The sequence below is a fragment of the Gymnogyps californianus genome, chromosome 1 (assembly GCF_018139145.2).
Source record: "Gymnogyps californianus isolate 813 chromosome 1, ASM1813914v2, whole genome shotgun sequence".
NCBI lineage: Eukaryota > Metazoa > Chordata > Aves > Accipitriformes > Cathartidae > Gymnogyps > Gymnogyps californianus.
In genome coordinates, this window is record NC_059471.1 from 88,104,915 (window position 1) to 88,128,328 (window position 23,414).

At 43.4% G+C, this 23,414-nt stretch overlaps 1 protein-coding gene across 1 annotated transcript; it reads left to right on the plus strand.

Annotated features, from left to right (window-relative positions):
* Positions 1-13,367: 13,367 nt before the first annotated feature.
* Positions 13,368-22,438, plus strand: PRDX4 (peroxiredoxin 4). The gene is made up of 8 exons (XM_050895541.1): positions 13,368-13,591; positions 16,311-16,428; positions 17,447-17,563; positions 18,141-18,263; positions 18,914-19,044; positions 20,676-20,710; positions 21,923-21,969; positions 22,315-22,438. Exons 1-8 carry the CDS (start codon positions 13,408-13,410, stop codon positions 22,316-22,318), a joined length of 759 nt encoding a protein of 252 aa, XP_050751498.1. The 5' UTR covers positions 13,368-13,407; the 3' UTR covers positions 22,319-22,438.
* The last annotated feature ends 976 nt before the right edge of the window (positions 22,439-23,414 follow it).

The window sequence follows — 23,414 nt, forward strand, 5'->3', positions numbered from 1 at the left end:
CTCAGAAAGCAGAACAATAAACTGTACAATGCAAAAGGTGGAGCAATAACTCTTCAGAGCACTACAAAACATTGAATTACAGGATGAGGAAAGCCATGTATCATGCATTACTCAACACACTTGACCTTTCCCAAGTGACTGTTCATCCCACCAAGATGCACCACGGGATAATGTGCAAGGTGCAGCACCGGTATTCATTTTACTTCCTCATGCCACAAGGAACGGAACTCAATACTCAAAAGCATGGGTGTCTCTTTGGTTCATTACAGTAGTCCTCAGGGCTCTCCCCTCCTCAGGTGGCTGGATCAATGCAACCTTCTGGGTACTTTCTCTTCCGAGACTCCGAGTGGACATTTAGGCTAGGTCTAAATTCTTTAAGTAGAGATCAAGCCTCGGGACCCTGTGGGTCTCTGGGGTATTTTATGTGCCTTTCTCCCAGACTGATTCCTTATAAAAACATTATGCAGAAGAATTATATCAGATCAGATCAAAGGTCCATTTAGTCCAGTATCCCGCCGCTGACAGGAGCCAGCAGTAGATACCAAGGGAAACAATTTTAAACAGGCATTTAACAATTTAACAGGTGTTTTCTCCACTCTCTCCTCCCCACATCCAGCAACCTGCCACGCAGGCAGTTCCTCAGGCAGGAGTGTCATCTTGCTGCCTAATAGCCCCTGATGGATTTTTTTTCCCATTAATTCTTCTGATCGGTTTTGAGCCCGTCTAACCTCTTGACACCCGCCAGATACTGTGAGACTGGTTCCGGTTTAATCGCACACCGCAAGGACCAAGTGGTTTGCTGTTGTTTGCTTAAGCCACTATCCAGTAATTCCACCTGATGTCCCTTGTTCTTGTTCTGGGAGAAACGCAAATAATCATTTGCTACTTATTTTCTCCATGCCACTCATGATTTTAAACACCACTATTGCATGCCTTTCTACCTTCTCTTTTCTTGTCTGAAGAGTCTATTTAATCAATCTCAATTCAGAAGCCGTTCTCTGTTTCTGAAAACCCTTGTCAGGTTTCTCTGTCCCTTTCGGGCTCTGCTATACCTTTTCTTAGACGGGGAGACCACAACGGCGCACAGTAATCAAGAGGTGAATGCACAGCAAAATGATTATTTTGTTTTCTGTGTCTTCCCTAGCAATTTCTGACAATCTATTTGCTTTTTTGAGCATTGCTCTGCCCTCAGCCAACATTTCATAGAATTACTGACAGCCACTCTGAGCTCTCTTCCCTGAGCAGTAAGAGGTAGTTTAAAGCCCATCTTCAGCATCATACAGTCGGGTTTATTTTTTCCCATGTGCAGTATTTTGTGCTTATTGGCACAAAACGCGGGCTGCTATTTTACTGCAATGCCACTCAGGAGCATGAGATTCTTCCATGTTTTTAAAAGTAGATTTTTATTTTTCCTATCCTGAATAACTCAGTTAAAGAAACATTCAGCACATCACTATTCAGCACATTTTCCAGACCACTTATGAATATGCTAGACATCACAGATATTAGTGCAGATCCCTGTGGGATTCCACTTGTTATCTCCCACTGAAATACCTGACTGCCTATTCCTACCCCTCACATCAGTTCCAGAGGGGATCTTTCCTTTCATCCTGCTACAGTTTTGCTTCTTTAGGATCTTCCGACTGAGGAGCTTATCAAAAGCTTTTGGAAAATCTGAGCACACTGTACCAACCAAATCACCCTAATCCACACGCATGTCAGTGCTTCAGATGAACAGCAGCGTATTTCTCTCAGACACGATTTCTCTCGACAAAAGCCACATTGACACCTTTCCAAAGTCCTTTTAAAGATTGGTGTCAAATTGCCATTTTCCCTTTCTGTGGTCCTTTAGTACAGCGGATTTGGGGGGAGGGGGTGTGGGTGTTCCTGCTCTGCTCCTGAAAGTTGGCTGAATCAGAGTACGCTGCAGTTTCAATGACCAAAAGTCCCTCCAGCCCTAACTGTGCAAACGAGGCCCCGCTTGCTCTTCTGAATGACGCCAAGCACCGTTTCTTCTCCCGGGGATTCCCTGTTTAGCGGCTTCAACAAGCGGTCGCTCATGCTGCTTACAACAGCAGTCGCCCTCCCCATCACGATGCTTTCCCCACTAACACCCCTATTTTTTTTCTTCAGCTGCTCGGTTCTGTGGCTTGCTTCCACTCCTTTAATGCCCTAAACACCCCCTGCAGAATCACCTTCCCCTCAGCAGCCAGACCGCTCCTGCAGCCAGGCTGCACTTCCCTTGTGAACTCAGGCCCTTCTGGAGCTCACCCGGAGGGCCGGGGATCTGCTTTCGTAGGGGTGAGGCCCCTGCCTTTCTCCCCCACATTCAGCCACCCCTGATGAACATTACATGATAGAGCTGTCTTTTAAGAAGGGTTGACAAAAGCCCAGTTTACAATTCATATGGGTTGCCCAGTGATGAACATTTTGAACCCACACAACCATACTGGCCCTTCCCTTTACAATTCTAGGTTAATCATCTTAGTGTTATGGCTACTTATCTAAAGCCTGAGACATTAATTAAATTAATGCCAGTGGCAGAGTTCCTCTAATAACATCGAGCTGTTTGTCAACAGATCTGGTAGTTATTCCAAATTGTTGTGGTTATTCCAAATAAAATTTAACTATGCAAACACACTTGGTTCTTTCTAATATTACTTATTTTTGTAACAACGGGCTTATTCTTATCTTATTCTTGTCCCTTTTCAGATTTTTCATTCAATGCCTTGAAAAATATAATCATGCAAGTTTCAGTGGCAACTTAGCTTTTCAGAATACATCACAAGTTCTTAGAGCTTTAGACATACCACCAGTAAAAAATCCACCAGGATCTTAGGCACTGCTTTGCATGTATGAGGTGCTATCTGTAAAAGAATTCAATCAGAAAATTCATTACGCAATGTGAGAAATGGCCCAGAACCTCCAGTCTAGTGTACGCAGAAGTTTATGAAGTGGTGTAAAGGGAAGATTGTTTCCAGAAGGCATCAGACAGATAAGATAGCAAAGATAGAGACTTCCAGACAAGAAATCGGAAAACAGACCACACAGCGATGCCCAAAAATATGCCATTATAATTCAAGATACCAATGCTCTAGTTAACAGGTAGATCTGTATCCACTCATGTGAAGCAAGACTGGGGATTAAAAATGTTCCTGTCTCTGAAAACAGATATTATGAGGTATGTTAATATTAATGGAGTGTTCTCCACTGAAGAGGTAAAACCTTCCAGTGGAAGAAAAATAATTAATTTGAGTTTTCTCACCAACACACGTATGTGTCTGTGTGTGTACGTGTACGTAAAGACGGCCACATGAGCTCACGGAGCATTGTGAAAACACATGCTTTGAGCTTCGCAGTATTTTTAGAATTGAAAGGTGAAACAGGTAAGGTGGCACTACTTTCCTGTTGTGAAACACCCTCAAACGTTTCATTTCAGATGAAACGTCTTTTGGACAGGACCATTTATGTCACTGGGGCTACAGTAAGTACCACTAGGCAGTAAGCGGTATTGTTTACTGCAAAATTTAGTGTACAAAAAAGTCTCCTTCCACAGCACTCCAGAAGCCAGGAGGACACATGTATAATGAATATTTCAGTACTTAGCACTCATAAAGAAAGGAAAATCCAGCAGCGTTAGATCCCAAACCCAACCACATTAGGACAATCACTGCACAGAAGCAGAGTTTGAATGAACAGTTTCCAACTAATTAAAACCTAACAACCATAGCAATGTTTCCAGCTCTGCATGCTTCACTAATGCTTCATTTTTTCCATTAACATTCATTTCGTATCATATTTTAGCAACATTTGTGTCTCTTGATACATTGCTGATGCCCAGACTCAGTTCAGCTTCCTCAAGCCTTTATTCCACGCTAATTCCCTCGGGCGCCTGAGTGAACCTTTCAGAGATGACATTCCTCCAAACCCAGGCCTGGCCCAGCTGTTTTGAGGTATTTAACCAGGGCAGTGGGGTCCATTGGGCAGAGTGGAAGCAGAGTAACGCCAGACTCCTCCCGGTGATGCCTGCAATCGCCTTTTCTCCAACCAGCCTCTGAAAATGGCCCTGACCCTGCTCCATCTCCCAGCAGCCGTTGCCTGCTGGGGAAGGGAGGGTGGAAGGAGCTGCCGGCCTCTCCCTCAGCCAGCCCACGGCAGGACAAGCCTGCAGGCGCAGCAGAGGCTAAGCGGCTGCACGGACCCCCATGCACTCTGCCCTTACAGCCACCTTGCATAAAAGACCAAATCTGACCCATGGCAAAAGGAGGAGACTCCTCCAGGTTCTTCTGCCTTCGGCTGCCCAAAGGCTGGGCACAGTTCTTCAGAAGCATCACAATATTTGCTTATTTTCCCAAAGTCCCTCCTTCGGAAGTCTCACTATTACATGAAAACTCATCTTTCATTTAAAGCAAACAACGGTTTTGGGCCTCCATGGAAGCCCAGACATGTGAACCCTACCTGCCCACAAGGAACCAGACAGGTCCAAAGATCTCCAAGTCTGTTACCGTTACTGCTTCCCATCTCCCAACCTTTTAGCACCCAGATTTGGCAACACTGCACAAAAGCTTAAGGCATGGGTCTCATCATTTCCTTTCTTCCAGGCTTGGGGCTGTTATGTGCCACTGGGGGTGAGGAAAGGGCACAGTGTCGGTCCAGTGACTTCCCCCGCTGGTCTGCCGAGAAGCAGGTCGCTGCTGCCCAGCAAAGCTCATGCTCTTCAGCTGGGGGAGCACTGCCGTCACCGACAGCAGGCTTCACACCAGAGACGTTCAGGCTAAAAGCAAAATCTTTACAGCTTCCAAAAAACAGCCAGCCCCTATAGCTACAGACAGGGCAGACTCATGTTTTCTTTGAGTGGGTGCAGAAGGATTTAGCACATTTACTGACCAGGCTATACGTTCTGTCATCTGGAGGCTTCTGCTTGCTCTTTATTTGTAATTTTTCAAAAAAAAACCCTTGGTGAGGAAGGACATACCCTGGGTTGCTGGTGACAGTCTTTTCCCTCCCTCCCGCAATAACACCCCACAGCGGCTCTCCTGCCGTTATCAGAAGCGCCCAGGAGCACCGAGATGGGAACGTGGATGCGCTGAAGCATGAAGCGGCATGGGATTATAATAAGCTACTGACCCTTGACAAATAATTTGGTAAATATAAACAGCAGTTACCTACAGTGAGCTATTCAAACATGCCCAGGCGCCAGGCACAGCAAGCGGGTGATTTGCAAGGCGTACTGCCACTGCCTGGGGAGGCACCGAGCACAAAGCCCGTGGCACAGCCAAGCCCGTTCAGTATCGATGCCAACTTGCCACAGCTGTTTCTGGCTGTGCCCGTGGATCTCCAGTAAGCAAACTGACCTTAAGGGTAATAAAAATGAAATCACCGAAGAGATGATGTCAGGTATTTTTAATGAGGCGTTTTTAAAATGAATTATTCCTTGCTAAACAGTAAGAGGCTCCAGTCTGTGGGTAACGTGGCTGCAGACTCACCCGGACGAAAAGCGTCACGTCAGCCCTCTGCGAAATGGCAGCAAATGTTGCAAATGACCTTGAAGACTGCTCTCCTACAGGATGATCAGGAGATATGGAATCTGACTTTTCCTTTTTTTTAAAGTGCTGCTTGTTTCATTTCCATTAAAAATACCATCTGGCAGAAATCTTATCTCAGAAATCAACACCCAGGTCTAAGAGAGGAACTCTGCCCCACAAACTATTCTGTGTTATCAGCTTTCTTAACTGGGAACTTCAGCTCACTCAGCCAACTTTTTGTAACAACTATTTCTAAGCCTAGGCCTGAGGAATAATTCCGTAACAGCTAGCTGTGCAGCAGGTCAACACATTATTTTGTTTATCTCAGCAATACTTACCATCTTCAAAATCTTGGAAAGTTTTAAAATCTTTTTAAAAATAGGGGAAATAATTATTTAGCAGTGCCTCGCACCCAGTGAATGGCAGAGATGACACAAATTTTGACAAGACAGCTGCAGCTCTGGAGCAGTTCGGACATACCCACCCCCACGTCCGGGGACAGGCTTTGCTGCCTCAAACCACTCCGGGAGCAGCCCTTAGCATTAACGGGAACTGTGCACGTGCAGAACTGCTATTTTGTTTTCAGATTATCTGATGGCATAAACCAACCCATTCCCTTTTTTACCACTTTAGGCTCCATACTGAAGGAAACAGTCATAGTATTTCGGTTTTCACTCTTGTATTGCAATTTAAGTGCGTAAGTTGCATACCATGCTTTATTTTAGGCTTCGAGAGCAGCAGATACAAGAAAATCAGCTGCACTCAACTGTAGCAAGTATTAGTATCTTCTAAACACTTTCCTCCATATTTGGTTCTGTAATGGTGAATGAGATTGTAGGGTATAAACATATAAATGCTTTGCACATAGGTAGTATACTTTAAGTGTACTATCTTGAATATAGTACCTTGAAATCCCTATGCTTTCACTTAAGAGTTTGTAAAACTTGCAAGCTTTTCTAAACTTCTAAGAATGATGCCTTTCTCAAGAAAAAGTAAGCATGCAATAATAAATAAAACTCCTAGCTATAAACGATGGGCTTTTTTTCCGTTAATTATGGCAAAACAACAGCACTCGATTTCAAGTTTAGATGTGGTAGATCAAATATTGGCTCTTGCAGAGAGGCATGGCCCCTTGGAAAGTTGACAATCCAAAGCAGAGAAGGAGCTTTGACTCAAAGAAGGGTTATGTTAGTATTGACCTAAATTAATGTACAGATTACTACCAACACAACTTGTATGCTAAATTAGACTATAGGAGCTAACTGAAGGAGATTCAAGACATATACCTATGGTCTGGGGAACACAAATACTAGATCTATTTCACTTCCAACGACTAAGAAATTTTGCTTTGCAAGGAAACCTCTAGATCCTTGCATTAGACCAAGCGGACAAGCTGAAATAGTTGAATCTCTGAAATGTACGCAAAATTGAATTGCAACAGGTGAGGATGTTGCCATAAAAAATGGTAAAGTCTTCATTTATTTACAGCAATTCTAAATGGAGCATGGAGGGTTCTGAAGCAGCAGACAAGAACGAGGGCCTGTGCACTCCACTCAGCTTGGTTAAAGTAGAGATGATAGCTTTCTGGACTGCTATTTAAACTCCCAGAAAACTGTGTGTAGGTAGCAAAAAAGAAAGCAGAAACAAAAATCCAATATTGATTTCAGTACTCCGTAGTAACCAGGTTAAAACTTACCTTCTGTTACAAATTTCCACCTCTTTCACCACGAGTTTTATTGTTGTTTTTTTCTTATTTTGTCCTCCTTTTTAAGAGACTGCTTTAGTATCCCCAGCATCTTCACTCTCAGAGGCATAATAGAGAAAACTTCTTACTGAAGAATTATACAAGGTTGATCACCTTTATTGTTGTAACAAGTTCACAGGAACTGGGGTTGTTTATGAGTATTGAATATAGATTTCATCTGGCATTTCCTACACCTGTGGACCTTGTATTTTAGAAAAAAAAAAAATTAAAAAAGAAAAAGCGCTTTTGATACCAGATCCTCAGATTTTAGGAAATTTCAGGCACTTGGAGAGTATGTGACTTCAATATTTTTAATCGGTATAACAGCATCTTACTGCCACCTAGTGAGCAATGTAAAAGCGACTAACACATCAAGGTGCATGAATATTTCTGGTCAAAAGCTATTTTTCTCTTTCACAAGTCCAAATAGAAGAGAAAGGCAAATTTCGATACGGAACAGTGCTAGAAAATAGATAATACAAACAGCTTTTCAAGAGAAGTCTGAGGAGGGGCGGGCAGGCATAAGGACAGGAGCCAGGAATTTTTTAAGACCACGTTATCCCGGTAACGTTATTCCCGGCTGGGAATGCAGCATCCTCTCCTCCACAGATCTTGATGTGATCACCCATGCTTCAGGCAGTAGGGTCTACTTTTTCAACAACAGCTAAACATTTCATTTTCTTCCACTTAGCCCGAATGCAAGGCAGCTAGCACACCCATAAGCTTGAGCAAGGCTTTAGTGACTACCCGCAGAAGAGGCACACACAGGCATCATCAACAACCATCAGCAACATCTGTCTCTGTTCTGGTTTGAGAGGGTATGAAATTGGGTTGCCGCAGGGTTTCTTTCCATCCAGCAGGCTGCAGTGCAGGCACCTGCGAGGGCAGGACACGGCTTCGCTTTTTGTCTGAGCTGAGGTGACAAATTTTCCACCTTTTCCCAAAGGCTGACTGAGCTCGAGACTTAGACCAGAGTGCGCTAGTCTCAGTTCAGACCCGAGAAGGCAGAACCAAGGGTGGGACCCCGAGGGCAGGAGCCTGTGAACCCCCGCGAATAACACTGGCGGAGACCACTACACTTGAAACAGTGGGGTTACTGGTCTGTGGGTGAAGGTCTCTCTTGGTCAGCAACACCAGACAAAGCTAGCTAGGTTATTTTGGCTAGCAAGCTCCTAGCTGTGACGGTCTCAGGGCACGTCAGCAGCACGCTGCCAAGGGCAGGTCCAGATATCCAGCGCTGGTTTTCTGGTGCAATACCTCAACTATCCTTCATAGTCCACTGACTTGTAGAGGACAGCATATGTCCAATAGGTGTTCAGTGTTGACCTTCTCTGTCCTTACTTGTCAGTGCGACTGTCCAAAAATTGTGCTCATGCTCAGAGACATTTTGGGCACTTTCTTTGAATACATGCTTGTTAAAGGAAGAAAAAATGGGGTAGAGTGTAAACACGCTTGTAACCCACCTCCCAGGTGACAGCCAAAGGAAAACTAACGGGGCCCCGCAAGGACCACATTATTTATTAGGTCAAGAAGATGATTTCACAGTATTTGTTTATATTCACAAACTCCTAGATTCTGTCGGCACTTACAGAGGCAGAAGAAAGCCTGGAACAGGTGGTGCTTTAGGAACCGTACTCCCCCATCGCCCAGTGACTAGCAGTATTGATCGCCCTTTTTTGCCACACTCAGCCAAACACATTAGTAACGTGCTCGGTCCTGTTCCTATCACACAGGCCCCACAGGGTTTCTGACACTGATGCCGCAAGAAGCAAAGCCGGCTGGAGGAGAAAGGGAAAGAAATGAAGCAGAACTTTTTTATGGCAGGTGTGTTTGCAGAGGAAAAACATAAATTCATCTCCAAACACTAGTGTACTCCCCAAAGGTAGGTTATGGGAATAAATATATCTATGATACCTCTACACTGCCGAGTGGCAGATTTTAAGAAGTTTACGTTTATATTTACTCAGGCATACTGCTTCAGCTAGCTGATAATATTAGCAGCAGTTAGAAGTCAGGATGAAGTTCCTGTCAAAGCAAATGGCACCACCCAGCACTTCTCAGCCTGATACACTTTTTCTTCAAGGACCCTTGGCAGTCAGCGCACACACAGCTGATCCCACCAGTCCAGCCTTATCAAGAGCCAAAAAGGAGAAGACATCTCTAATTGGTAATTTTAATTTTGGTCATTCTGATCCAATACCACTTACAAAGCAGATGTTTTCTACTCTCCTTTCCCCAGCAAAGTTTTCTACACTATAGATTTTCTGTCATGCATGACGAGCAATGCAATACGTTTGTTAAAATGTCCCTGCAAACCATGAGGAGGATAAAACCAACTGCTAGTTTCACCAGCGCAATATTGAACATCTGCTCCATCTGTTCCAGGAAATGGCAACAGGCATCTTGCTACAATATACTATGCTAATTTTTCCAAGATATTTTTATATTAGGTCATTTAAATGATAGTGAGGTATTTTATTACTACAGGCAAGAACAGACAGAACGTCCATAACCATTTCTAAACTGCTTTAGTAGCCTAAATCACTCCCTGCTTCCGTAACTTTAGTGCCACCGTGGCAAGGACACCCTGCCACAATCAAGCCCTTTGCCAAAACTGAACCATCCTTGCGGGCCTCAATATGGCATGACATGCAGGAGCACAGTCTGTAACGCAGTGGAGGAAAGGAAGGATTTAAGAGCTTTCCCTTTGCACGTGGTAAACCCTACCAGCTTCAGAAGAGCTGTACAACCGGACGAATGCAGCCCAGTGTTTCTTTTATTACATATTAACAGCATCACTTAATTTCATCAATTTAAACACAAAAATCAGCATTCCGTTCAAGTATTTCATCACTGGGCAAAGAAAGAAGGCTGCTTGTGTTCTCCATTTGGACACTGAAGAGTGATATATATTCAGGTTTCATCTTGGATTTCATTTACGAAATTTTTCATTTTTTAATCACTTGCAGAAGTCTCGATAGCACAGCAGCAGCCAGAAAGTCTTTCTTGTTGCTGTTTTGAACTCTTTTCCATGTCTATATATACTTAATCACATATGAACCTCAAATTAGTGCTATTTAACTAACATATTCTGCAGATAAAACCCATTTTTGTCCTTCAGCATTTTCTCCACTCAAAAGAGGCCTGATTCTTTTCTATTTTTACTGCATTGATTTTACTGGTTTTCCTTCTCATTTACAGGTATTTGGGAATGTCTTTCAACTGAGGGATGTTAACATTATGCAAAGTGCACACCTCTCAACTGCTCATTTTTTTGAACTTTACTATATGACTACTTTTCAAATCACTGCCATTTCCTATGGCTTAAAACACCAGCAAAAAGAGAAGAGCAGAGACAACCAAAATAACTTTCTCTGAATTCACGGAAGCCATGACTGTCACCTTCCTTACAAGCAGTGAGACTGAGGAAAGCTTGATATTAAATTCAGTACTACTAGAGTTGGATCATGTAAGACAGTAATCTATCAACACATTTTAGCAAGCTTAAGTGTAAGGCACGCCTGAATCTGAAATCAGTGGGAGTACAAAGATTGCTGAAGTGCTTTTTTCCACCAGAGCCAGAGTGCTTAACATGAGCAAACGGGGTTTGTTCATCCTCCCTTTAATGACATGCCCTTGATAGGGGAGGGAAGTCAAACTTAAACAGCAGCACTGAAAAGAAGATCAGATTTTATCTTGCTTCCAACATTTTAGGAGGTATAACCAGAGACTGGCCACCATCAACTCACTGTGAAAAAACAGGACAAGGGGATCTCATGTGCCATCAAGTCCATTTCCCCTGTAGGCAGACATTTAATACAATTTTTTATAATTTCACACACGCTGATCAAGCCCGATAGCTATGTAGGTATTTTGCTCTGTAGCTGTCAGAGGGCTGTTCCAGAGCCTTACCCTTCTGATCTGCAGTAATCTTCAATCCCCTCAGGTGGGCAAATACGCCCAAGTAAGATTATTACTGTGACAGTAACAGTATGAATGGCATTTTACAAGCATGATCCCTAACTTGTAGAACCTAGACTGGCAAATGTGACAAGAGATGGGAAAGGAAAGGAGCTCCTTCTGGAGAGGAGTCAGAGCTTTGGGAGAAAGGAACAGTAAAATCACAGGTTAAGAACTGCAAGCATACCTGCAAGGTCTTGCTTCTCCCACTTTTGTGAATTCAGTTTTGTGAAATATCTTTTTAAAGGGTGGATTCTGTTGTAGGAAACCAGAAAAATAGTAGGATTTGTTCAAGACACAATATACAATGATAGGTGCCTTGCTAATCCCTTTCTTCTTTTACAGAGCCTGTATTCTTTGAAAACGGCCCTCAGCATTTTCTTTTGCCGCTGCTCTTTGCACGCCTGTTCTGTATCATTTTTAAAACAGAGAAATTGTACTGTCCATTCTGGCATGGGTACTGTACCGTCCTGAAGGTACATTTATCACAAATCATCTGCAGAGACAAGATGCAATGCAGATGTTCCTCTGTTAAGAGCCTGACATCGTCAGTCTAGAGTAACCTTTTTACTGAACCACCAGTTTTCCCAGAGGATGGCATCCACAGTGCTCCAAGTGCAAAAGGCCAATGGTGTCCCCACTTTTGATAAGGGATAGCTCCAGCTCTCTCACATCTCAATTTTTAAGGATCCTGGTTACAATTTAACTGATACACTTGACGGACGACCTGTACTGTCCCAGTCAAGTAGGTATGCCTAGCACAACCTAGTTTGACCAGACATTGTGCTGCAAAGCCTTACCTACTGCTTGTCACAGCCTACTTACTGTTTTCAAAATCTTACTTGTCATTAAATGCGCTGCTGAATTACCTTCTAGCTACGCTTCCATGTGACAAATATGTAACTATTTTGTGATATGAACCACAAGCTACTCAGCACTGAGCAAAATGACCTCTCACGACACAAACTTGAACCAAGACATCTGGGCCACGAAGATGATCAGAGGGCTGGAACACCTCTGCTACAAGGAAAGGCTGAGAGAGTTGGAGCTGTTCAGCCTGGAGAAGAGAAGGCTGCAGGGGACCTTATTGTGGCCTTTCAATACTTAAAGGGGGCTTATAAGAAAGATGGGGACAGACCTTTTAGCAGGGCCTGTAGTGATAGGACAAGGGGTAATGGTTTTAAACTAAAAGAGGGCAGATTTAGACTAGATATAAGGAAGAAACTTTTTACGACGAGGGTGGTGAAACACTGGAACAGGTTGCCCAGAGAGGTGGTAGATGCCCCATCCCTGGAAACATTCAAGGTCAGGTTGGACGGGGCTCTGAGCAACCTGATCTAGTTGAAGATGTCCTTGCTCATTGCAGGGGGGTTGGACTAGATGACCTTTAAAGGTCCCTTCCAACCCAAACCATTCTGCGATTCTGTGATTCTATGAATTAAAAGGCACTTAGTAGTCTCAGTTCTGTGTAACCACACTTAATGCAGCCACTACGTGCACTATGTGGAGCTCATTCATGAATTGCTGCCCAGCTAGCAGCAATTCAAGATTTCAGACCACAGGCAGTACACGTTTTCACATTTCGTGTATTCATTAGACCAGAACATACAAGCTGCCCTTGGCATAGATTGGTATGACCGCGAGCAATGAAACGCCCACAGAACCCACGCTGCCACAGATAAGAGACACCAGATGGGAACTCTCACAGATTGATAGTTTCCTTCTGCAATCACACGCACTGGACTGCATGCACGCTCTCTCCCCACAAACACGTGTATTTTTTCTTTTCTCTGTTTCTCTAGACACGTACATAATTTACCATTTCATCCGGGGCTTAAGCATGAGGCCACAGCACCGCCAGCACTGCCCGGGGCCCGGGGCCCAGGCGGCAGGCAGCGCCCAGCCCCACCGAAAGGCAGGGTCTGGGGGTGGCGGTGCAGGGCGGGAGGCAGCGCGGCGGGCCTCCGGCCTCCGGCTCTCCTCACGCAGCCGCCGCGAAGCGCCAGGCGGCCCGTCCGTGCGGCGGGGAGCGTGTGCGAGAGGATCGGCCAAGCTCCTCCCCGCCGCCGCCCCTCCGGCGCCGCGCCGCGGGGACGTGCACTCGCTCGGCGGGCCATGGAGGCGGCGCGGCGGCGGCTGCAGGCGGGCGGCGGGGCGAGGGCCCGGCGCTCCGCGCTGATGCTGCTGCTGCTGGCGGCGGCGGCGGCGCTGGGAGGCGAGGCGGCGGAGGCGGAGGAGCCGCGCCCGGCGCGGCAGCGGGGGGACGAGCAGTGCCATTACTACGCGGGGGGGCAGGTCTACCCCGGGGAGGCGGCTCGTGTGCCCGTCTCCGACCACTCGCTGCACCTCAGCCAGGCCAAGAGTAGGTGCCGGGCGGGGCTGGAGCTGCCGAGGGAGCGGGGAGCGCACGGCGGGCGGGGGATGCCGTACGGGCGCCCTTTGTCGCGCTGCGGCTGAGGGGCGGCGCGGGGCCGGGGCGGAGGGAGGGTGCCCGCAGTGCGCCGCCGCTGGGGCCGCGCCGCGGCGTGAGGGAGGGGGCGGCGGCGGCGCACGGGGCCGTTAACGGCCACGGGGTGGGCGGGGGCGGCGGCCTCCCCGGGCGCAGCGCGGGGAGCGGGAGAGCGGCGGGCAGCGCCACGTCAGGCGGCGCGCGGTGCCCCTCCGCGCCGGGCGGGGGCGGCGGCCGCCGGGCGCCCTGTGCCCGCCGCAGCGGGGGCAGCGCGGCGCGGCGGGATGGCGGCCCTCCTTCCTGGCATCCCCCGGGGCCCCGCGGCGGCGAGGCTCTTCCCCGGCGGGGAGGCGTTTCCCAGCCGGCGGCCTGACGGCGCTGCCCGCCGTCCGCACCGAGAGCGGCCCCCTGGCCCTGCACGGCCCCCCCCTCGGGGTGACCGTCGGGGTTTGGTCGCGGGTGGCCCTGCGGAAGTGGCAGCCGCCGACCACCCCGCGGCTCCCGAATGCCTTCCCTCCGGCAAAGCAGCTTCTGGCTGCAGCGGCGCGCGTACTGCCTCCCGGGCAGGCCTCGGGACGGACAGACGGACGGACGGACGGACAGAAGGCAGGCCCACCATCCCTTCCAGACCTGCATTTTTATCGTGGTAAACTGGCAGCGAGTTTAACATCTCACAGGCATTTAGCAAACCCTGTCGTTCCAGAAATGGCGAGTGAGTTAGGGGAAACGCTTTAAACAGTACATAGAAGTGTTTTGTGCTCACACTGTGGTTAGAAATACTGAATGGGCACCTCTCGTAACGCTTACCAGTTATTACTGGGCTTGGCTTGTCACTCGCTCTTGTGCCTACACTCTCTTGTGATTTAAATAGTTTATGGCAGACCTAGGTGCAAACGTCTTTAGTTGAGCCAGAGTGAGATGTTCAGGGGCGCCCATTCAAGTGGTCAGATGCTCTCCAAAAGTCCCGTTCTGCAGAACAGAGGACAGAGAGAAGTCGCGTAGAAACGATCTTCGCTGTGAGAATTTACAGCTTTAAATACTTTTCCTCTACCAAGCCAGGGCATAACTTCCATTTTAAAGGTTTGCAAACAGATGCTACGAAATAAATGGAAAACCAGCCAAGATATTTGTAACCAATACTGTTTGGGTTTTCCTCCCTTTGTAATGTAAGTTATTACAGCATTTCAGACAAGTGTTTTTAACCCCCAGAAAATCACCTTAATTTAGAAAGAGGTCAAGATACAACGTATTTTATTTAATTTCTTTTCCTTCTCCCTCCTAATCTGAAGGTCAGTTGAAGAGAATGTTTTGCTACAAAGAGATTAGATTTGGAGGGTCACTATTTTGTAAAGAGCAACATATTTGAAACATTTTTTGAGAGCTCGAAATAACATGGAGATTAGTCCTTGCTTTCACTTGAAAATAGTCCCATGCTTGCAAAGACTCAATAAAAAAGCGTTAGAAGTGCAGGGCTTGAAATCTTATCAGAAAGAATTCTGCAGAAGACTTGAGAGGAAGAAGAGCATTTCTTCAAAAAATGTAAACTGAAATTATCAGTCATGCCTACTGACTCTCTGTACTTGTATTGCAGCGTCCCTTGTGGGTTGCATCAAGTGAAACCAAAGACGACTGCGTTCCCATTCACGGGCGCGATCTGTCTGATGGTTTGGGGTATTTTTTGCAGTCCTTGTTATACATCCTCACTAACTATTCTACACCTGTGGGTTGTCCTAAGAAAAGGAGAGCCAAACAGCACAGTCATCATCCAGATAATAAAGATTCCATATATTTTTCTCAGCAGCATTTCCCTAATTTCCTGGAGCTGTATGTCAATGTCATTGACATCACAAGTGTATTCAGATCACCTTGTGTCTCCAGCATACCCTATCCTTTGTCTCAGAATTCACATTACTATGAAACTAGTACCTGGCAGAATCATTTTTAATATTTTAAATTCAAGGTTAATCCTTTTTAATAGGAATAGTAAATACATTTCATGCGTTTTAATTGGATTTTTTTTTTTTTTAAACACAACTATCTTCAAGTTACAATGTGCTCAGGAGTTGTAATTTAATAAATATACACTGCATTTTTAGTCATTTTTCTCTAAACATGTTGTAGCATGTATTTTTTGTGGACTTGAATTCCAGGTAGTTTTTTGTGCCTAAAAAGTAACGATATGAATTTGAACCATCTTATGCTTCTGGTTCACAACAGCTATTCATAACAAAATACTGAGGGTTCCTGAAATCTTAAACAGCTTCTCCTTCAGTCTAACAGATGTTCTGCCATGAGCTGATAGTGCACACGTGGTTTGTTCAATATGCCCAGATAAGGTTTGTGTGGCCTTGATTATCAGTTATTCAGAGGGCTCATGTATAAGCACGAGTTGGTCAAATTGTTTACTTTCCGTGTGTACTGAAACCTACATTTCTTCATCATCCTGTAACCTCTGCCAGCTGTGAACTTTTTAAAGTGGTAAGAAACTTTTGTTTTGTAACTGTGTGCAGTAGATTGTTTTTCAAGCAAAAGGAAGAACAGTTGTCCTTGCACACCAGCTAGCTAATGAACAGCTTAGTTTGAACACGTGCTTCGTATTCTGACTTTTAATTGAATGTCCTTCGTATTTCAGTCTCCAAGCCAGCACCTTACTGGGAAGGAACAGCAGTCATTAATGGAGAGTTTAAAGAGCTGAAATTAACAGATTATGAAGGAAAATATCTTGTCTTCTTCTTCTATCCTCTTGACTTGTAAGTAAGACCACTGTAGACATACCAAGACTGAGTGCAGCTACACTAGACTCGTAATGCATTTATTTTTCTCTTTTTTTGAGGTCTTGGTTTTTTGTTTGGTAAGGGTTTGGGGGAGAAGAAAGGAGTGACAGAAGAAAATACATTCTTTGCATTTGTGTTTTCATCGTGCATTGGTAAAATTGTAACACAGTCTTTGTCCTAATAAGTGTGTCCACTAATTTGTGTCGCCACACAAAAAAATAGCTTTCAGTCTGTAGTACCCAGTCAGGCAACCTTTGTGTTCTGTATTATGCTGTAAATCACTACTGCAAACAGAAAACAGCATCCCAGCTATATTTTCTAGAGTGTAGGTAGTGTATCTAAGAGATGGCCTTTTCCCTTTAAGCTCATCCCATAACATCCTAAGAACGCTTAACATTACCCTCCTTTATTTGGAATGCAGTAACTTCCCTGGTTGAGTGAAAACATCTCTGCTTTCTACCAGACAATCCCATTCTTAGAAAATGAAGAAAAGAGGACAGAGATGCATAACTACCTTAATATTATAAAAGAAATAACATGGCTCTTGGCCCTTAGCTTCGATGCCCTAGAAATTGTGACTTTTACCACTTTATTTCTTCTGTAGGGGAAAAAGTTCAAGTCAAAATAGTTAAAATGTGCAGACATGCACGGTAACAACAAATTATAGTACGTTCCTCTGAAAAAAATGGCATATTGTGTTTAAATTCAGCCACTTAATAGTCATAAAGTCTAAAAGAAAGTAACTGTAAAAACACTTGTATCCAGATTGTAATCTAAGTGTTATAATCTTCTTCAGTAATAAACCATTTGTAACTAAGCTAGAGTCTGAGGCTGGAAGATTTGTCGGGCAGCATTTCAGTTAAATACTTGAAGAAGCAATAAAAAATAAGTAAAAGCTGAAATCATTTATGATAAGTTCACAATTTTAAGTTAAACAGAGAACTTACTGGATGTTTCATGAAATTTTGTCTTTATCTTGTCTTAAATTATCTAGTACATTTGTATGTCCAACTGAGATAATCGCCTTCAGTGACAGAATTGAAGAATTCAGAGCAATAAATACTGAAGTAGTAGCATGTTCTGTGGACTCAAAGTTCACTCACTTAGCATGGTATGTATCTTATCCTTGTCTTTCACCAAAAAATATTCATGGGTCCATCTTAGCTGAGGAACTGTATCCCCAGATTTTTAGCCTATGTAGGTATATCATAATGTGTAAAAGTGTGATGCTTTTGATACAAATGTTTAAAATATTTTTCAGTGGTAAAAATTTTTAACCCTAGTGCGTGAAAGTACCTTTATCTTTGAAGCTTGTTTAATAAGTATTGCCTGAAATATACCATGTCTCAGTACAAAAAATACTTCAAATACAAAAAAAAAAAAGAGATAAGGATGCAAGGATCTGTAAATGCATCGCACTGTCCCAATTCGTGAGCACATTGGTATAAAGCAAGTAAGACTGATAAGAAAGAGGTCATTATTAATAGATGTGGCCAAAAACTGCAAAAGATCTACTGAACATTTTGCTCAAACCATAAATAGCATTCATCTCCCTTGTGTGCAGAACAAAAAAAATGTCACTTGCACTAAATCCTTCTGTCTGTACTGTGCTGGTTTGTGACTTTTAACTTTGTGTAGGGAATATAAAGCTTTATGAGAAATACATCTGTATCTCATTTCTTTCAAAGGATTAATACTCCTCGAAAACAAGGAGGACTTGGACCTATGAAGATTCCACTTCTTTCAGATTTGACGCACCAAATTTCAAAGGATTACGGAGTATATCTGGAAGATCAAGGGCATACACTTAGGTATTTCACTTGGTTACAGTTCTGGGTTGTTGTTTTTTTCTGGGGTAGTACTTACTACTTTCTATCTAAAGAAGCATTTGAAGTTTTTCTTTGAGAGCAGATTTTACTTCGGGATTCATGCCGAGAGACAAAATAAATATTGAAGAACACAAAAAAATAGTCATAATGAGTCAGAACAGGGGTCGAGGTTAATATCCTGTTTAACAGCAGTCATCAGCAGATACCTAGGGCAGGGCAAACATGCAGAATTCCCCAGGATTGCAGTTACTCAGGGACCTCCCAAGTCCAAGTGGAGTCAAGACTAAGGGTAACTAATGGCCTTAAGAGATACATCTTTCATAAACTTGATTAGTTGCTTTTGGGATCCCTGTAACATCATAGCATCTGCAACATCCCCTGGCAGGGCCTGTCAAAGCTTAGTTTTATGTTCTGCAGAGAACTATCCTTTTTTGTTTTTAACTTACCCTCAGCTTATGTCATCTGATACCCCAGGTAAACAACAGTAGGCTACCAGTAGTCTAAGGTGGTGGGTATTGTATGGTGTTTGCAGAGATCAAATTCCTCCCATCCAGCAGACATAAAATAGTGCGTAAACACAACACTGTAATTAGTTCTGTTTCCTAACACACACACAAAAAATGTTTTCACAGAGGCCTTTTCATTATTGATGATAAGAGGATCCTTCGACAGATCACGATGAATGACCTTCCTGTTGGGAGATCAGTGGATGAAACGCTTCGTTTAGTACAAGCATTCCAATACACAGACAAACATGGAGAAGGTGCTCTTTTAAATACTTTCATGTTGAAGACTGTTTTACTTAGACTGGAAGCTGTATTTGTAGCTTTTTGGAAGAAAGGTACTCAGCAGCATTAGAGACTAGCCTCATGCAGTGAATGAAGTCGTTTGATTGCCCTGCTACAAGATTCTGTGGTCCCGGTAGCTCCATAGGTTGTTTCTAGAATAGTAATTCACGTTTTGCTTCACATCCATGAGAGTGCAGAGCATAAAGCATTCCTTAGTCTGAATTAAGGCATTAGGTACCATCTGTCACAAGCATAAATCTGTACAAAATATGAGGCCATGAAGAATCAGGCCCAATATTTCAGTACATTTTGGCATACTAAAATAATTGAGATGCAGGCCATCCTTGTCCTGTGTCATTCATTGAGGATCTGTGACAAGTAATTGAGAGTGTTTCATGTCAAGATACATGGTGATACTGTGAATGTTAGACCGCCATTACTTGTGTTTTCTTTACAAGTGCTATGTGATCATCTTCCCCTGACAAAGAAGCTTTCACTGGCTTCAGATCATTACTTTGTCTCAAGAATTCATATTCCCCCAGTTCAAGCATAGGGTGAACTTTTCACATTTCTTTAAATGATGTGTTTAAATAAACACATTTATTCATTTAAAGATTTGTTTAAATATTAATACAGGTGTTCAGCAGCTTAATTTCCATTTCAACTCAATTTCACCTGGCATTTGAAAGTACCTTTAGTTGAAGGTACAAATCATTATTATGCTTTGCTGTACAGATTTAAAAAGATAAATGCTGATACTTAGGCTGCGCACATTTGACTAAGGAAATTTAGCCTCTCGTATAGTTACAAAGCTGTCTTACAGAATATTGATCTGCAGTGTGTTTCCAAGGTACCACATTTTTTTTCCAGCTTTTGCATGAATGCTGAGGAGAGCCTCCCTATTGGATTCTTTGCACAGAATAGGAAAAAAAGTTCTCCACAATTCCTAATTGCATTTGTGGTGTTTTGTCTGACGGCATGCCTTAAAGCAGTGTAATATGGCATAACTCATTGGGCTAAAGCCTCAGAGGGAGAGCTCTGAACAGATAAGAGCTTCACTCCAGAATGTGCAACTGTACAGGTGGTCGCAGGGCTCTCAGCCACACTGGATGTTAACCGCATGCTATAATCCCTTTACTCCTGAGCAAGGCTTCAAATAAAATCACTCAGTCTCTTGTGGAATCTTTGAACTGATTTCTTTGCTAAAAAATTTCCGCTAGCATTGGTTTTAAAGAAAGAAAGGTAGGTCTCTGTGTAGTCACCTGAATTTTATTATGAAACTTTTGTTTCTACTAAAATACGTGTTCATTCTCAGGTACTGCTTTGCCAGTACTTTGTCTAGAAGGGCATGAGAATTAAACCAAGGCATAGACATCCATCCAGAGGTATGCAGTTGCCAGTTAACACAAGTGGTAGGTGGTATCAGGTATAACCTGTTATGACACCATCCCATGTATAAAGAAAACTGCGTATTTAATGGTTGCAGATATTTACATGTGACACTTGTGTGCTGTTTTACTTGAAGTTCAGAAAGAGAGTATTAAGTGCACAAAAGTAAGTGTGTGTAAAAATACTTTTACTAACTTTGTCCTTTTTTTTTCCCCAGTTTGCCCTGCTGGTTGGAAACCTGGCAGTGAAACAGTAAGTCACTGTTTAAATTTAAATGTGTGTACTACTAAAAACCACTCAATTATCATTTCCACTAAAGCCAAATCCAAAATCTTTGCAACTTTCAATGAGATGATATGAGTAAACTCACAGTATTATAGTTACAGCTTTTGGATTACTACTGATTTCATTAGGAGCTCGTTTCCCTCACACTAGACATATTCCAGTTGTTTCAAATTCCCTGTGTATGAACAAAACTCTCTTGAGCAGCAATGAGTTTGTGATCAAAAACTTTTTTTCCTGTTAACACCTGATGAGAGGAAATTGGAAACTCTTGAGTCTGTCCTATCTTCTCGGTTATTTGTCCATACAGATTCTTGGTTCTGTCGAGTCTTACTGTGGATCCTAGGCACTACCCAAAAAAAGAAAGATAAAAGTTCCCAGGCTGCTGTAGTATCTGACAGAGCCAGCGTGCCACTATCAGAACTCCAGCAGGGAGCACTGCTTTGCTGCACAATAGCTCTTCCTCCTTTGTAACTACTGGCCTGCCTGTGACTACAAGTAGAAGAGCTAGGGTTCACATAAACACCCATTGAACTTGTTTGTGTTCTCTGGCTGGGATCAAGCCTCAGCAGAATAATGAAACTTTCACTAGAGGTCTGAGCTGCCTAGTTCAAATGAGATCACCATCATTTATTTGAGCATGTGGCTTGCTTCTGAACCATCTGGTGATGACAGAATGTTGTTGTTTAAGAGCTGTCTCAATAAAAAGCGGGTCCCAGCAGCCTCTAAGCAGAGTAGTGAGCATTGTAATTGATAGTAAAAACAGTGGAATGTTAAATGATGTTTGTTTGCTGGATGTGAAAACTTCCCAGGATGACTGGAGGCTAGGAGTCACCTCTTTCAAGCTAGCAGAGGAGTGTCTTAGTGGGGGAAGCTGGATATTAAGACTGTGAAATGAAAGAGGGCTGGCTGGCCTAACAGACATATTTTGGCACTGTAAAGTTCTGCCCTCCATAACCATGGATCACCTAAATAATACAACATTAACATATTTTCTAAAAACCAGTCTTACAATGCTGAGATTAACAGCTCCAATACTACCAATTTAAAGATCTAAAACCATACATAAGGATTCTCTTCCTCCTCTGTGCAAAAGTTGCAGATAATTTAAATAGCAGAGTAGTTCAAAAAGCCTTTCTTGAAGATGTAGCCATGCCTTCTACATGTGTTTGATTTAATTAGATCAAACCAGAGGAAGCCATGAGAGTGTGGTGGCCAAGGGAAGATCTGTAAGTAAATTCTAAGACTCTTGATTACAGATGTTAGTTTATTAAAATATCTTGCTTTTAGGGCAAGCAACATAGATGTATGTTCTCCCAGCTGTCAAAATTCTTCCTTTGGTAGGCTGCACTCTCTCTTCCCCCAATCAGTTAAATCTTTCTGCTACTGCTGTTAGGTACCTTTAGAGATAAACAGTAATCTAGTATCAAGTCAAGTGATAAATTACTCTTCAGTGTTGCTTGTGGGTTGGCCTTAGCATCATATTATGAAATACTATGTTGTTCTGGTTTTATAGTTTGTTGTGTTTGCATAGTTTTGTTTTTTGACTAACATTTTCATTTTCTTTCTTGCAGATAATTCCAGATCCAGCTGGAAAACTGAAGTATTTTGATAAACTAAACTGAGGCTTGCTTCTGTTGAATTACATAGGTCACGTTCAACTTGATTTTTGCCAATAAAATTTCATTAATTTTGTTACTTTCATGAGTTTGACTAATGTGTAACTGCAGTAGACCATTAAAGGTCTTGTTGCTTAAACAGGAGTCTAACCTGTGTGAAGCGTGGGTACCTCATTAGTTATCAGAGAATATTCTTCTGAAATACATGTTTTCCCTGTAAGTCTTGTTTAGATGCTTGGTTTTCCCAAAATTTGCTTCTCTTAGCATCGCGGACTTAGATTCATGACTTTTGCTATTGATAGATTACTTAATTTCTGCAAAAATCTTGTCTGCTTGGTCACATTCTAGGAATACAGCTAGAAAAGAGCCACTTGGTTATGGTACATTGGTCTGTAGTCCAGAGGCAATAGCAGCTGACCCGAAAGCCAGAAGTAAGTTACAGTTGCTGAATTAAATTTCCAGTCTGTCCAAAGCTGGAAAACATTTTTAAACTACTAAGAACATACCCTACGCTACATAAGTCAGTACAACTGCACTGAAAAAAATACAGCTATGCCAGTTCATGTGATTCGAGAGCTGAACCAGTAATTTTTTCCATGCTTGTATTTGTAGCGTATATGCTGATAAGATCGATTCCATTTCACACGGTCTGAATTTTTTCCCTGGCCCTACACTGTTAACAGATGTACGTAGTGGTTAGTGTCCTGTGCTGATCCACTCATTAACCATGGCTCCTAGTTTTAAGGGAGTAAGTGTAGTCTTTCCTAAGATTAGTATTGACGTGTCCAATGATCATCAGAAACTCTTGTGGCTCATGTACACTAATTTCTTCTTCCAAGGGAAAAGAACATCTCCATGTAAGACATAAGTAATACTTGTGTGCACTGGAGAACCCTTTCATAAGAATGTCTTTCCTTGCTTCTTCCCACCTCTCCCTCTTTTAAAAAAACATGGTGTTCTAGAGTCTGTGAAACTGGAAAAACAGCACCTGTCAGTGTCAGCTCTTCACCAGGGTCATCCTTGGGAAGGCCACAGAGAAGGCTTCCTCCCTGCTC

What these genes read in the sequence shown, in the direction of transcription:
- PRDX4 (XM_050895541.1), top strand. Translation starts at nt 13,408, where the DNA reads ATGCTGCTGCTGCTGGCGGCGGCGGCGGCGCTGGGAGGCGAGGCGGCG. An exon ending in TTCTTCTATCCTCTTGACTT is followed by an intron (nt 16,429 to 17,446) that starts GTAAGTAAGACC and finishes TAAATTATCTAG; the next exon opens with TACATTTGTATGTCCAACTG. An exon ending in CACAGACAAACATGGAGAAG is followed by an intron (nt 19,045 to 20,675) that starts GTGCTCTTTTAA and finishes TTTTTTCCCCAG; the next exon opens with TTTGCCCTGCTGGTTGGAAA.